Source organism: Lactuca serriola, chromosome 8 (assembly GCF_051521515.1).
Source record: "Lactuca serriola cultivar US96UC23 chromosome 8, Lser_US96UC23_V15, whole genome shotgun sequence".
Lineage (NCBI taxonomy): Eukaryota > Viridiplantae > Streptophyta > Magnoliopsida > Asterales > Asteraceae > Lactuca > Lactuca serriola.
The window spans coordinates 16,599,966-16,614,978 of record NC_136415.1 but is presented as its reverse complement, the minus strand read 5'-3'; the positions used below and the strand labels follow the sequence as shown (position 1 = coordinate 16,614,978).

General features: G+C 35.1%; 3 protein-coding genes across 6 annotated transcripts; 1 reads left to right on the top strand and 2 right to left on the bottom strand.

The window, feature by feature from the left end:
• Positions 1 to 6,903: 6,903 nt before the first annotated feature.
• On the bottom strand, positions 6,904 to 9,215 carry LOC145069639 (uncharacterized). 3 transcript variants are annotated; one of them, XM_079016589.1, is made up of 3 exons: positions 9,041 to 9,215; positions 8,604 to 8,715; positions 6,904 to 8,522 (listed from the first exon to the last, which is right to left on the bottom strand). In XM_079016589.1, exon 3 carries the CDS (start codon positions 8,464 to 8,466, stop codon positions 7,057 to 7,059), a length of 1,410 nt encoding a protein of 469 aa, XP_078872715.1. In that variant the 5' UTR covers positions 8,467 to 8,522; positions 8,604 to 8,715; positions 9,041 to 9,215; the 3' UTR covers positions 6,904 to 7,056. The 3 variants fall into 3 exon arrangements, with proteins under 3 accessions (XP_078872715.1, XP_078872716.1, XP_078872717.1); XM_079016590.1 differs by having other exon boundaries at positions 8,604 to 8,701; positions 9,041 to 9,205; XM_079016591.1 differs by lacking the exon at positions 8,604 to 8,715 and having other exon boundaries at positions 9,041 to 9,205.
• Positions 9,216 to 10,810: 1,595 nt separating this feature from the next.
• On the bottom strand, positions 10,811 to 12,431 carry LOC145068726 (ARM repeat superfamily protein). Of its 2 annotated transcripts, none has more exons than XM_079015727.1 (6): positions 12,225 to 12,431; positions 11,948 to 12,014; positions 11,662 to 11,769; positions 11,494 to 11,592; positions 11,279 to 11,404; positions 10,811 to 11,152 (listed from the first exon to the last, which is right to left on the bottom strand). In XM_079015727.1, exons 1-6 carry the CDS (start codon positions 12,252 to 12,254, stop codon positions 11,004 to 11,006), a joined length of 579 nt encoding a protein of 192 aa, XP_078871853.1. In that variant the 5' UTR covers positions 12,255 to 12,431; the 3' UTR covers positions 10,811 to 11,003. The 2 variants fall into 2 exon arrangements, with proteins under 2 accessions (XP_078871853.1, XP_078871852.1); XM_079015726.1 differs by having other exon boundaries at positions 11,662 to 11,778; positions 12,225 to 12,427.
• Positions 12,432 to 12,612: 181 nt separating this feature from the next.
• LOC145068725 (uncharacterized) lies at positions 12,613 to 14,682 on the top strand. Its single transcript, XM_079015725.1, has 4 exons — positions 12,613 to 13,014; positions 13,375 to 14,065; positions 14,169 to 14,238; positions 14,330 to 14,682. Exons 1-4 carry the CDS (start codon positions 12,759 to 12,761, stop codon positions 14,447 to 14,449), a joined length of 1,137 nt encoding a protein of 378 aa, XP_078871851.1. The 5' UTR covers positions 12,613 to 12,758; the 3' UTR covers positions 14,450 to 14,682.
• Positions 14,683 to 15,013: the final 331 nt, after the last annotated feature.

The following is a 15,013-nucleotide window of genomic DNA, read 5'->3' as shown; positions in this document are numbered from 1 at the left end:
TTGAGACATCGACACCCAACATTCCTAACTTGTCAATGTGTGACTTCAACTCCAAGACATGTGCACACACATACCTTCCATCTTCATGTTTGCTTGCCAATAAGGCTTGAGTGACCTTGAAATTTCCAAGTCGATGAACACGTGGGACAGGGAGAACTATTGGAGGATGTATAGGAAGTGAAGCATGATTTCCATTTCCACGATCCAATCGTGGAACATCATCTTCATGTGGAAAGCTTTTTCCAAAGGATTCAGGAAGACCATAGTTGTTAGAATTTGACATCTACAAAACAGGAGAAATTCAAGTTAGTTGATTCAATCCTTATTATAACACCCAAATGAAATATTAAGGCTAGGACCCAACACAATATTCTACAACTCGGAAGAGGGATGCCGTAATCCAGTTGCAGAATATTTGAAGGTAAGTAAATGACAATTTACCAATTTCCACCATGAAAAACGAAACTGAAAATTAGGTTTTAAATGAATTGAAATTCCTAGATCTTTTGAGATTCATTGAAATTCTCAATGGCATGTTTAATCTTGATTATGCCCTTCAAGTTTGTGACTGGGATGCCGAAGATCACAAACAAAGTGTGAATAACCATGCAAAATAGCTTGGTACTCTCGAAGACGTATATCACCTAATCAATGTGTCGGTTAACCACACACACTGCATTGATATATGATAATCTACGAGCTACCCATTGCCTTCCTTCATTGGTCCCATATTAGTGTGTCGGTTAACCACACACGCTCCACTAACGACCAACAAGGTGTAATGTGCAATTTCATGGATTAGCATCAAATTCACAATTTTCCTAAAGTAACTAAGATTTGGGAATTTATAAAAGTGTTTAGTTACTTCGTATTTCATTATACTTATAATGGAAGGTTGTGTCTTATCCTACGCGTTCGGCTAACGACCCTCAACTAGTCAAGGGTGTGGTGGGTAAGAGTGGATACCCAATGGCGGTCATTTTACAAGACGCTTCCTTAAACACCCCTTGTAGACCAGCTTCATAAATGAGACTTACTAACGGTAAGACTGACCTTTTACTTATACATATATAATATATTAGACTTTTAATTTTATATAGTATAATGGTGTATTTTACAATTTTAAAATACTAGGTGGTTAAAACTATAAATTAGACTTTTAATTTAATTAAATTTAAACCATATTATTATGGATTTATTAATTCTCACTTTTAATTAAACACTTAATTAATTTAATAAAATCCATAAGGGTGTAATTTGAACTTTTCAAAATACTAAGGTTTTAGAATTTAATATTTCAAAATTAAAACATTTTAATCAAATTTTAAATTCCAAAACTTGAGAACAAATTTTGAAACCTTTCAAAGTATTAGGGTCTAACTATATAAATTTCAAAAACTAAAACTTTTAAGTTCAAATTTAAACTATAAAACCTAAAGGGTGTAATTTGAAACTTTTCAAACTTACTAGGTTAAATATTTGAATCAAAATAATTTTATATTATCTATATTTAACCAAATCCACCAATTTTGATAATGATATACCAATCTTAAAAAATCGAATTTAGGCAAGAAAAACGAGTTTTAGTAGTAATCCAAATCAAAATCTGGCCAAAAAATTGAAAATCACGGCACCATTGAACTCAACTCGTCGAGTTCATGCAACTCGTCGAGTCCATACATGGACTCGGCGAGTCAGCCAGTCAGACAACAAGATTTTCGACCTTTTGATCCTTTGGCAGTTCACTTTTGCATCTATTCAATAGAAAAACGACCTAGGCTCTGATACCACTGTTGGGTTATGAGCATAACATCATTCCTATGGTGTACATGCAACCCTAATTGCTTTGGATCTAGGGTTTTCTAATTTGAACATACAACTATGAATGCCAAAGCAATAACCCTATAACTAGCATATATATTTCGAAAATCACATATGATTAGGGTTAGAATCTTTACCTCTTTTGTTATGTAGCAATAACAAGTTTCATCCTTCTTGATCTTAACTTCTGAAAGCTAAGTTCCCTAAGTGTTGCACCTCTAATGGAGTCACAAACACCCAATGCAACAAGATGACTTAGGAGATAAGGATTTCCAGCTAGGGTTACTTCCTAGAAGCATTGGACAAAAATCCCTTGATATAGGGTTTTATATATAATTGTGGCTACTAGGGTTTTTAGGTGGAAACCCTAATACCTAACTTAGGCAACAAGCAACCCATGAACTCATTCCTTAGAGCCCATGGACGAAATCTATAGGGCTTCCCTATAGGATTTCATCCACTCCACTCTATGGAGTCCATCAGCCCATTTATGTAACTATCAATGATTTGCATAACAGTCCCCCAATTATTTAATTAGTCTCCTATGATCACCAAATTAATTTATGATCAATACTAATTAAATAATATGATTTCCAAATAATATATCAATCCTGTAATATATTAATAAAACCATTTAGAGTACTAATTTATTATTCATATAATAAATTCTACTCACTCTCCTCTTGTCATCCTATCAAGTTGCATGAGTGAAGACAACCCAAAAAGATCATGCTCATAATCAAACCAAGTACATACCAAAAATAGTTATGAGCTTAGACACCTAATCCAATAGTTATATGTTGGGCTGGGCCTATTTGTTATATGCTAGGCTAGGCCCATTTATATGTTGGGTTGGACCTATCTATCATATGTTGGGCCCGACACATTTGTATGGTAAGTTGTATTTTGGGGAACTCATTAAGCTTTGTGCTAACAATTTGTGGTTTAAATTTTTTCCAAGTACTTTCAGTTCCAAGGGGAAGGGCCCGACCTGACTGCACAACATCCTTTTATTATTTCTGCATTGATGATCATTTTCATCTGATAATTTTGATACATTTGTACTATGATGGTTTTGAGACACATGATGCATTTGTAACACTTTGTTTTTCCAAGTATTCCTTTTATACCCTTGATATGAGAAATGTTGGCAAAATGGGTCCCTTGTGGCATTTTAGGAAAATACATGACCATGAGAACGATATGCATCCATTAGGAACACATGTCATTCTGGACGCTATGCGTCCATTAGGAACACATGTCGTTGTGGATGCTATCGTCCATTAGGAATACATGTCGTTGTGGACGCTATACGTCCATATATAATGCAATGTGTTCTCGGCGAGGACTCAAACCCTAATTTTTGGGGTTTAGACCCTATATATTCATCATTAACTCCTACAGATCTTCCCTTTCATCAGCCTCTAACCCCATTTTGACCCCTTTGCAAACCCCGATTCGTTTTGAGCATTCTTGGGTCTTTGGTGTGTATTTGGTGTTCTTAGAGGAAGGAGAAGGAGAAGAGAACCACTTAGAAGCTTGGAACAACATTGGATCTGGAAGTTTTTCACCCTTCTACAACTCTGGAAGGTATAAAGTTCATACCTTGAGGCTTACTTGATTATATCTAGTTTGTATGATGTTATTATGTGCTTTTGTCCCAAATAATGGTGTTCTTGAGTATGACATGCTCTAGACCCAAATGGATTGTCCTTCTAGACGTTTTGGAGTATCTAAGGTCATAAAAATGCAATCTTGATTGTTAGTTTCCCTCGGTGCATGAGTTTTAGTGTCTTAATGAGTTAAGGAGTAAGGGATTTTGTTGTTGGGCACTTATTAGCCAAGCAATACTATAAATTTGGAAACTTTATGGTTAAGGACGTTATGTTAGGGCTAGATTTGGAATTTGAGCAAAAGAGCTTAAGGATTAAGCTCTTAATGGAAGAAAAAGGAGACGATTGGAGAATGTTATGCGTTCTCCAGGACCGCAATGCGTCAGGAACGCTATACGTCCACTCTGGATGTTATATGTTCTCAAGCTGTGTTGACTTGGATGACTGTTTGACTTTTTGACTTTGACAAGGATTTAACCAAGTTTGACCTAAGGGTATTTTAGGTATTATGAGTTGTATTTTAGATTGGTCACTATTTGATGAATAGGCGACGAGTGGAGCTGAGATTCGAAGTAGTGACCTATTCAACTATTTGTTCGGACTCAGTGGTGAGTCTCCTCACTGTACATATGGGTCGAAGGCACCGATGCCGACCCACAAGGATCTGTTATATGCTAGCTGTCTTTGTGACCCTTGCATGGTATGTTGGGTTAGGCCCATTATATGACAGACTAGGCCCATTTGTATGTTGGGTTGGGCCTATGGAACAGGAAGGGCTAGGCCCAATATATGTTATATAGGATGCTAGTTGTCTCTGTGACTACTGCATTATATGTTGGGCTAAGCCCATTGGTTGTGAAGGGCTAGGACATTATTATGGGTTGGGCCCAAAGTGTGGGCTAGGCCCAATTATATGTATGATGTGTGGTATATTGGAGAACTAACAAGCCTTTGTGCTTATGATTTACATTTATGGTTTCAGGTACTTCCGGTTCGAAATGGAAGGGCCCAATATGACTGCATAACATCCCCAGAGTTTATTCCGCATTGATAATTTTTTTACTCTGATGTTTAAACGATATTTTTATCTTGAATGGTTTTGAGAACAATTTGTTATATAATATATTATTTTTAAAAATGAAAATTTTACCTTGGATTTTCGAGACGTTACAGTATGGTTTGATGATTTAAAAAAAATGAAAAATTTTATTACTATTTTTGGGATGTTATATACATAACTATCAAATAGACATGCAACAGTCTCGTTTCATTGCCGAAACAATCACCAAGAGGGTAGCGCCGATACCGCCAACCCTATTGCTTACAAACCAGGCTACTTAATTTTGTCTAAAATAATATTGATAGTAACGACACAACCAAATTTTTTGGACCGACGACTTGTAAGGGAAGACAGAGTCCTTCCCTACCAACTCATTGCCATATCAGTTTTTCTCCCCCCTCTCTTCCATCTTTTACAACCCACTCAATCTACTCTATTAATAAAAACAACTAAGATGCAAACCTTAAAACATACGACACAATTGAAAAAAAGAAAGAAAAAAAATGAAACGGGTTAGTAAAGCCATATAATGGACATTTTCGGGTATAGACATGCATTCCGCAGAGGTAGCTCCGCAAAATCTACTGTAGCTCTGCGGAATGACAAAATCGTAAATAAATTAGTGTATAAAAAAAAACTCAAGATCTATTCCACAGAGCTCCGCGGAGGTAACTCCGAGGAATGGATCTTCAGTTAAAAAAAAAAAAAAAAACTCTTTCAATGATTCTTTTTTGTAATAATCTCTAATTAAAAGACCAATTTTTTTCCACTTCACATTCATTCCAAACATTGTCAAGAAAAATTCATACTATCATAATCTTTTATTGAAAATAATTAGTTGGGGGAATGAATATAAACTCCGAAAAATCGATTTGAAAAAAAAATAAATAAATAAAATAACTGAAAATCAATTCGTTGGAGCTACCTCTGCGGAGCTCCGCGGAATCCACTGTAGCTCCGCGTAATGGATCTTGAGTTTTTTTTAATAAACTAACTTATTTATGATTTTGTCATTCTGCGGAACTACCTTCGCGGAATACATGTCTAGACCCGGAAATATCTATTTTCATGTTTAAATTTTAAAATACCCCATTTTTTTTTTACTATTACCGGTGTTTTACCCTATAAAAAGACTATCCTTATTAAGTTTAAAGCCATTCAAAAAAGTTGTGTTTTGAAGGTACCAATTTAGCATGAGATTAAATGCAATGTTTAAAAGACACGTGTCGACTTTCGATGCACATGGCTACATGAAATAATACGTGGCAATATTCAAAAGATGAAGTCGACACCATCTTTGTAGAATCTCATCATATCATATGATATGTCACTTCTTGTCTCGACCAACTTTTAACGACAAATGTTAGCATGAATGCCCATGCTCCGATAAAAAAAAAATACTACTATTTTTCCTATTCCAATAGTTATACAAAACGACAGTCGACTCCATCTTTGTGAAATCTCAGTTATAAATTTCTTTTTTGAAAGCAAAATAAAATATAAGAACTTTTAATGAAAAGGAAAAAGCAAAACTAAAGACGTCTTTGCTTCATCGATCTCATAATAATTTGAAGGGACTAGAGACAAAATTGCCATAAAAACGTGTTTAGTTGAAAAATCATTAAAATAGATTTTTGCTAAATTCTATAATGAAAAAATTTATATACAAACCCAAAGTATTACAATAACAATCCTTATCTTATATAAAAAAGACCTAATTAACCTCATAAAAATTATTTATAACAAACCAACGTCCATCCATGTATATTGATTTCTATAACTTGCTAACTCGCTAAGACCGATCAGTATGGACCTAAAATGGCGTCGAGGAGGCTGAAGTGTTCTCTCTCCACACCATGGAGAAGGTTGAAACACCACCCTAAGGCCACACCATGTTGTAGAATGTGAAGATGGCAACACCGGGCAAACACGAAGGGGAGAAGAATTGGACTTATATTAGATTTAAAAAAAAAAGTATTCTTTTTTTCTTGGCAAGTTCGCAAATATAATGTGATGGTGTCGTGAGTACTTCTTAACAAACATGACATATGATGTTGCAAACAAAATGATATCATCCATAGATTTCTTATGGGTAAATTGGTTTGCATTATAAGTTACATACATTAATAACAACAGATTGATATGCTAAGGTAAGCAATTAGTTAACTACATAAAGAACAACAAATTAATATACTAAAAAAGGCCAATATTATGTAAAGTATCTTAGTTTGTATGTATTTTACTTTGGTAATGTAGTTTTAAGAATCTTGATCAACTCGTAGCTGTGTTAATTACTTATGGGTTAATTACTCAAGTAATTTATTTTTATCAAAGGGGTTTTAAAAATAAAATGTCATAAATATATAAAAATTGATGTATTGTAATTCAGTCATTTCTATAAAAGGAGAATGAACAAAAAAAGAGTAGCCTCTTCCTTTTACAAACCAAGCAGAAAATAAAAAAGGTTATGCGAGTTAATTAAAAATACTCAACATTTCATCTTTGAAAACTTTTAGAAATATAAACAATATTTGTTTAAATAATCCTTAGGATATGTTCTTCTTAATCACCACCTTCTTCTCTGTTTACAAAACAACGCAATGGTGGTTCCAAAATTGCATCTTCCACAGCTGCCACCCGTCTGTTTGAGCTTTTTCCATTATCTTCAACAATTTCATACAGATTAGCCGTACGGACTTCCTGAGCAAGAGAACACCAACAGCAAAAAAGCCATGAAACACAATCACTAACATCATCACCTTTCCCACAACACCACAACTTACACTTACTCGCCGGTAAATTATATCTTTTCCTCATCTGAATCCTCCAAAAACCACCGTAAAGCAACCCAAACACACACAGAAACACTCCGGTACCCCCCAAAACCTCCCTTACAACCTCACTCTTCACATTAATCGCTGCCATGTTAAATATCAAAAATGGCGCCAAACAGAATAGAAGAAACGTCGCCGTATGAACATACATGTTTCCAAACCCTAGTCTCTCCATGTTCCACCCGAAAACGCAGAACCCACAGAACAACGAGAGATGAGAAACGGAAATGTCGTTCCAGATGTCGAGAACACCTCCGCTCCATTTTGGATTAGTTTCAGAAAATGAAAATCTGGTTTCGATTTGGGATTCTTCGTCGGGACACGTGTCGTAATCCTTACCTAACGGGCTAACAATGGTGTAAATGCCGGCAAAAGCAGGGGCGGCGATTGCGACGGTGATGGTGATTGCTACCCCGATTGCTGGTCTTTCTGATCTGGTGTACCCTACGTTTATGCCACATAATGCGTATTGTGCGAAGCAGTTGAGATTAAGGAGGAAGATGACTATCGCCATGTGTGCACGTTCGTGTGGTTTATAAGTTCCGTTTTTGGAATATAGTTTTCTCAATTTTGAAACGTCCTGTGTTTTCCATCTTAGAAGGAGGATGAAATGGTGGATCCTACGAGGGTGATGATATAGACATATGAGAGTGAAAAGAGCGTTGAGGATCTGGTTGTTGACTTCAAACCATGTTTCTCTTTGGTGTTTTTGTGGAAGGAGATGATTTAACATGCCTGTCATGACAAGGAACAAAATTGCTCCTGAGATTGTAACACATATGATCCAGATCAAGAGAACTATGTTAATTGGGGATTTTATCCATTCTTTAGCCATGTTCTGAAGGTATTCTCGATCAAGTTTTCTGGACAAGATTTGCTGAAAACCATGGCTGATTTTATTGGGACGACGTATGATGTGTGAGAGTCGATCCCTTTCGCTGACAATTTGTTGCAAATTTAAAGGTGATGAATTATCTCTTTTGTTGCTTGGAGAAGTGTGGATGTCATTAAGTTGAGGATCTTCATTTGTATGAGGTATGTTGAAGGTTTTAATATCTAGAGGAACATGAGTTTTGAGTTTAGATCCATTTGATTCTTCATCATCTTGAACTTCACTGTTTTCAGTCATCAACGTCATATTTTGACCTTCACACAGCCAATCTCTAAGTCGCTCTATGTTGAAGGAGAATCATTCTGTATGAAAGTAAGAAGGAAAAAGAGATCACTATTAATGGTTCACTTTTCTACTGAAAGTATAAGAACTGAGAAACATACGGATACAAATCGACCGAGCAAATTCTTTTGAATATCATCACCACATCGAAAATCAACATGATTCTCCCAAATTTCACCTTCCAGCCTTACCGGATAAACTGTGTATCACAAACTGGTGTTGAATTCAACGATAATGGTTACTCAAGAAAATCGAGTGATCATCCACGTTGCCAGAAAAAAAATATATGTAGAGCTAAAACAAAATCAAGCTCGAAACTCGAGATATCAAATCAAGTCAAATTTGAGTTCCTCATCTTGCCCAAATAGTTCATGAACATACACAAAACGAGAATTGAGCGATAACATCCACTAAAACCTAGCGATTGATCGATATTATCGACTTCAAACCTCAATTGAGAATTCTAAAGCATTCAACACGTATATATCGCGCAAAAGCATAAAATCTACGAATCATAAGAATGAAGGAAAATACGTACCTGTAGGGGATGATTACGCAATTTAAATGGAGTTCATTGTTGTCTCCATTGGTGAAAATCTAGAGAGAAAATTGCAATTCGCAGATTCTTTGTTTGGTGCAGGAAAAAGAGTTTGGATTGGGCAGGTGGACGGCAGTAGGATGCTGTCTAAAGTTGTGCTGCATTGGTGTACTGCTTTTTCTCCATCCACCGGTTTATACCTTTAAAAAGGTGGCACATTCATCGGTTGACGGGAACATTTACAGAAACAGTCCTTGAAGATTTCTTTTTGACATAGTTTACCTTTATATGTTACCAATGACTTACAGGTGCCTTATCTTTTATATGGCTTATAATTAGGTGATTAAAATTACTAACAAATTTTGATGATAAAAGAAGTTTCAGTTATTATTATCTCTCTGTTTTTTTTTGTGTGTCTAAACTCTAAACAAAATGACTCCATATTTTCCTCATTCATAGTTTGAGCTCATGGAAAAAAAATGGGAACCAAAACGAGAATGAGTAATTGATACGTATTTCTTGTTCTGAATTTTAGTTTATTTTTTCGGAGAAATCTACTATAATAAATGAAGGTTTTTTTGCCACATGTCCTCTTCTCATTCATTTGGACACATGACATTTTCTAGAATTTTTATATTTTTTATTTTCCACTTGTCATTTTATTGTATTTTTCATTTTATTAAATTAAAATTTCACATTTAATGTGTAAGGTAATATATATGTAAAGTATTTATTAGAAAAAATTTATATATGTAATGTATTCAATACATTAAAGTCCCATTAATTTTAATAATTCAAATTTTTCTCATTTTTCTTATAAATTCAAACTTTTCAAATTGTTAAAATTTTATATTTATTTTTTTAATTAAACCCATGTAATACATGAGTTTCACACCTAGTAAAATAATATGTAAAATAATATGAAATTTTGGATGTGAAATCAAAAGAAGATGATGTGTAGAAAAGGTAGCCTTTACGACCAAAATGTCGATCTTTTGCCCCTTGCTAAGAAAGTCAATAACTGAATAATAAATTATAGTGCAACTCTTTAGGATTAATCAAGATTCAAGGGTGTGAAAATATACTTTTATCTATTTTTAAAATAATATTACATGTCACGAGCTTTTCTTTTTCAAAAGGTATTATTAAGGTGGTCTTATTTTTTGGCAAAGATTTTGTTTAATAGCTAAAGCAGAAAACTTATGGATAAAGTCTTATTTTGTAGGCCAAGATTTTTTTTAATAGATAAAGGCCTAAAGCAAGAAATATATAGATTAATGAGAGAAATAGTACTTGTAAAATAATATCTATCTCAAATCCAAATGATGAAAGACGCCTTTTTAATAAATCTTGAATCTTTTATACACCTTTTGCCCACCATGTTACTTAGAACACCATGTTGCTTAGAACCTATCAACCATGACTTAAATACTCTTTAACACTCCGGATTTCTTCTGATACTTTTAGGCCAAAAGGCTTATGGTTAATGAATGATATAAAAATGGCGATTTTATCTTTATTCTTTGTTTGGCACTACTAACAACTATAATAACTTTAGGAGTAGTTTTTGAATCAAATTCATAGATTTTATCACAAGAGAATCGTGATTTATTGAAATCAAGATAATATGAAACTTATGGATTACTACAGAACTCAAGTTTACATAGAACATAGACCAAAATCTCATCATACCCATATTCAATCGAGCATCATAATTGAAAACATTAGAAAGAAGTATATGGAAAACACACACACACACACACACACAAAGATCAAAAATTAGTTCTCAGATCATACCACAGATCTTGATGATGGGAAAATACACCATATGGAATTGATACAATCATATAAAGCTGCAGGAAATAACTTATGAAAGCTTGTAACCTTAAATGGCCTTACAGCTTTTGTCTAGTCTTACACTCTTTTTAGTTCTAATCAAACATTCAACAAAAGTAGCTTAATTTCAAGATGAACTTTCATCGTATCTCAGATCTCTAAATCTTTTCAGCAATTTCACCTTAAATTTCTCGATTTCAGCATCTTCACTAGATAGTGGAGTACCCATGATGACTGAGATTGCTCCAGCACTATGCAGAGCCCCAACAGCTTCATCTAACATATTAAAAAACAACACACTGAGATTTCATTATCATCAGACACATGTTTCAATTTTGCATATAATTAAGCAGCAGATAAAACATGAAAAAGGAAGATCAAGATTCAAGAAAAGAGTCAAACCAGAACGAGCAATGGCAACAATAGCATTCAAAGCTTCTTTACGTGTGCTATCATCTTTAGCACCACCCAACATATCCACAAGTTGTTGGGCCCCACCCAACTCCACAATCTTCATTCTTCTTTCATCTAAAATGTATAATTGTATGTCAACTAGTGTGACATGGTAATATTGAATTGTTTGTTAAAGAATATATAAATATATAGATCAACTATACCATCTGTTGCAAAACGAGCTAATCTTGATGCCCCCATTCTTTTAAATAGTGGGTCCTTGACATTTAGAAGTGACACAGACTGGTGTATCAGATTATCACCTAAAAATACCCATTGTTAAAATCTTGCCTAAAGTAATTGATGAATGATTTTAGAAAGAAAGTGGATACCTAAGTATGGAAAGATATGGTATCCACCGATTGTTGCAGTTCCAATAAAGAGAAGTTTGAAAAGCCATCCGAATTTCTTTTCTGCTTCCTCCTCCATGGCTCGTTCATCTGGAAACCCTAGAACAAGGATACACCACTAAATTGTTAGCAGCACTTAAAAGGGAGCTTGGCATATGAGTAATCTGAAGCATTTCTGTGGATTCTAGGTGTTTTGAGAAAATTTCTTGGGTAGATTCAACTTCAAAACAATTAAAACAACTAAGCTCATAGTTCAGAAGTGGATGACCTCTTTCGTGATATGATGACGAATACTGGCGTGATCGAACATTTACTGGTCTTCTTCTGCACAAATACTGCAATTAAGCAGAAAATAATGGAATTATTAGAGAATTCAAGGAATTCAGCATAAAAAAAGATAAACAAAGTAATAAACTGCTAATCATCACACAATGGATAAGCGATAATGGAGATTCAGTTCACGTAACTCCGAAATCACACAAATCAAAATTTCAAAACCATTTCTAGGAAGAATGAATGAAATACATTTGAGAACAGGGACTTACGGAGCTGATCCCAGCTACTAAACCACGCATCACGATTGGAACGGCAAACAGGAAAACCCCCTTTGTGCGACAGAGAGGGAGGCAACCCTGCAGGTAGATAGAATAGCCGAAGGAGATGGAAGAAAGACGCCGAAGAAGGCGGCACCGGCAGCTCTTGCAGTCGTGCGGAGGCGGAGCAGATCAGCAGAGACCAGAGGGGTAGAGGGGAGCAGCCTTGACCTCGCCTGCGTTGGCAAAACAGGGCAAGTCCGGGTAAATTTAGCCGAATCCGGATCTGGGTGCTTGGATCCTTAAAGTTGGCCCAAATTCCCAATCGACCACAAAAGGTATACCTATAGTCTATATAGCCCAAGCAAAAATACTAATAATGGGTTTATACCTGATCTAATCCAAGACAAGAGCACTAGGTTTTCAAATTACACCCAAAATCCCGCCATTGTCAGTTAAAGCTTCTCTTACAATCTCCTCTCTTCTAGCGTCTCTAACAAGCTGCATAGGATCTTCATATAAGAGACTTGTACCGAATGGAAAGTAATGGAGGAAGCTGAACTAGAGAAACAACGAAATATGGTGACAAGATCATCAATCAAGAGAAAACCCTTTGCTAATCTCACTAACATCGTCCGTAAACCCTACCCAATTTCTCCGTTCTCACAATCGAAGAGACCCGGATCTTCCACCGCCTCCGATTCAAGTATCGGATCCACCCAAAACCCGAATCATGAAAACCATCCACTTATCAGTTCGCCGGACCAACCTCTTCTTTCTACACCTCCGACACTCACGCCAGGTACGCTCTCTCCCTTCAAAGACGCATGTCCAGATGTATCTTTTCACTACATGCAATTGTTCATGTCGGATTTTTCTGTTAGCCGAATCATCTTAGTCAAGTCGATTTCCAATCGAAATCTGGATTTGGGTAACGTGTATGTGTACTAGGAAATTGAATATGACTAAGATTAAGATTTGCTACAGATTCAAATTGAAATCCAATTTGTATACGCCAGATGCTCTTCTACTGTTAGCAGGACTGATACAGATTCAATTTATATGCCACAATTCTGAATATCAAATTGTGTTTTTGTGTCTTCTGATACTGAATATGACTAAGTATAAGATTATGACCTAGTATTACATTTGCATTGCCTAGCTCGTTTGGTTGGTGATGAGATATCATATACTCAAAGAAGGAGCACCCGGAAAACCTTACTCAAGGTGAAGGCTGATGTGCCTTTTTATCAGACATCTTCCCAGGAAACAAGGAGCAAAACGAAGGAACTATCTGTGCCTCTTTGTTCTTCTACATTGGGGAACAGAAATCAGTCTTCTATACAGAAAACCACTTATGATGGGAATAAGACGTTCATGGCCCCTAATTGCTTTTCAGTGGAGAAGATTAAGGACAAACAGAAGGCAATTGATGTGTCATCTAGTGCCCATCATATGAAGAACACAAAGAATATCATGGACACTCCTCTTTTTCATTCTACCATGAAAATAAAAGATAAAGGGAAAGAAAATGCTGTTCAATCTAGCTATCCTCACTTGGAGAACACAAATATCAACTTGTCACATTCTTCAATGAAGAGAAAGGATAAAGGAAAGTCAATTGCAGTCCCTTTTAATTATCCTCCTATGAAGACTAAGATGATGGAAGTTCTTGCACCTTCTTCTGGTGTGAACATTAAGGAGAAAGGCGAAAGGGTTACAGGTTCTTCTACCCATTTTGATCATTCCCAAAAAGATGAAAGAAATGTTGTTGTTACACCTCTCTATCATCGCACTCTAAAGAAAAATAAAGAAAGTAGCTGTCCACCTCTTTTGAGAACTGCAATCAATAGGTCTCTTTCTCTCTTTTATGCCATATCTTAGTAACTTAAATCTAATTTATGCTTGCTAGTAGAAGTCATATTGATGATATTTCTATGCTTTTTGGTTGAATAGGAATCAAGGTGATGAATCAGAAGATACATTCCAATCTAAGCTACAAACAGAGCCTCCTCCTAATAAAAAGGTATCTTTGACTTTCTTTGACTAATAATGAAATCAATAAATTGCCCTTTAACAAGTAAGCAAAGTGTATAACCTATGTTTTTTTTTTACAGAAAAGATGCTCATCAAAGGAGAATGGTGAAGAATATGTGCTACCACAAGAATTTGTTGAGCAGCAAAGAGCTTACTTTAAAGAGATTGATGACTTTGAACTAGAAGTGGAGGAAGTATGAGTATAAAAGAGTAATAACTTCAACTTGACTATTATGATAGGAGTTGCATAAACATGTTTTTAAGTTTCTTGTATAGTCACACTTAACTATGTCAAAATCTACTGAAAGTATCATGTACTTGGTGTTGTGTGCTGACCATTTTGCCCTTGTCAGTAGTTTTTACTTTTTAGAACATGTTGATTACAGTTGTGTAAATTTGGTGGCTTGGTTGAATAAATTTTTGTTTTTAACCATGTTTTTGGTCTAGCTAGGTTTTTATAAATCTAGAAATCATTAAATCAAAATAATAATTTATAAATATCATTTATAAAAAATAATAATTTGAATTTGATTTTGTTTTAATCCAGATCTAACCTAATGCATATACCTATTGACTTCAGTGGTTTCGACACGTTATCACAACTTCTCTAGACAAAAATAAGTCAAAGGCTTCTAGCTGAAAAAAAGTCTCCAATTACCATTTTGCTAACCGTAAATTGACAACTTAGAAATATTTAAATACTTAAATTTTGATTGAACGTTTATTCAACTTTATATTATCATTTCGAATAATGAAAGCAACTG

Excerpts from the sequence above, each read along its gene's own strand:
- LOC145068725 (XM_079015725.1), top strand. The coding sequence starts at position 12,759 with ATGGAGGAAGCTGAACTAGAGAAACAACGAAATATGGTGACAAGATCA. Across the intron at positions 14,066-14,168 it reads TTGAGAACTGCAATCAATAG|GAATCAAGGTGATGAATCAG; the intron begins GTCTCTTTCTCT and ends TTGGTTGAATAG. Across the intron at positions 14,239-14,329 it reads AGCCTCCTCCTAATAAAAAG|AAAAGATGCTCATCAAAGGA; the intron begins GTATCTTTGACT and ends TTTTTTTTACAG.
- LOC145069639 (XM_079016589.1), bottom strand. The coding sequence starts at position 8,466 with ATGACGTTGATGACTGAAAACAGTGAAGTTCAAGATGATGAAGAATCA.
- LOC145068726 (XM_079015726.1), bottom strand. The coding sequence starts at position 12,254 with ATGCGTGGTTTAGTAGCTGGGATCAGCTCC. Across the intron at positions 12,015-12,224 it reads TAGTAGCTGGGATCAGCTCC|TATTTGTGCAGAAGAAGACC; the intron begins GTAAGTCCCTGT and ends GCTTAATTGCAG. Across the intron at positions 11,153-11,278 it reads TGTTGCCATTGCTCGTTCTG|ATGAAGCTGTTGGGGCTCTG; the intron begins GTTTGACTCTTT and ends TTAATATGTTAG.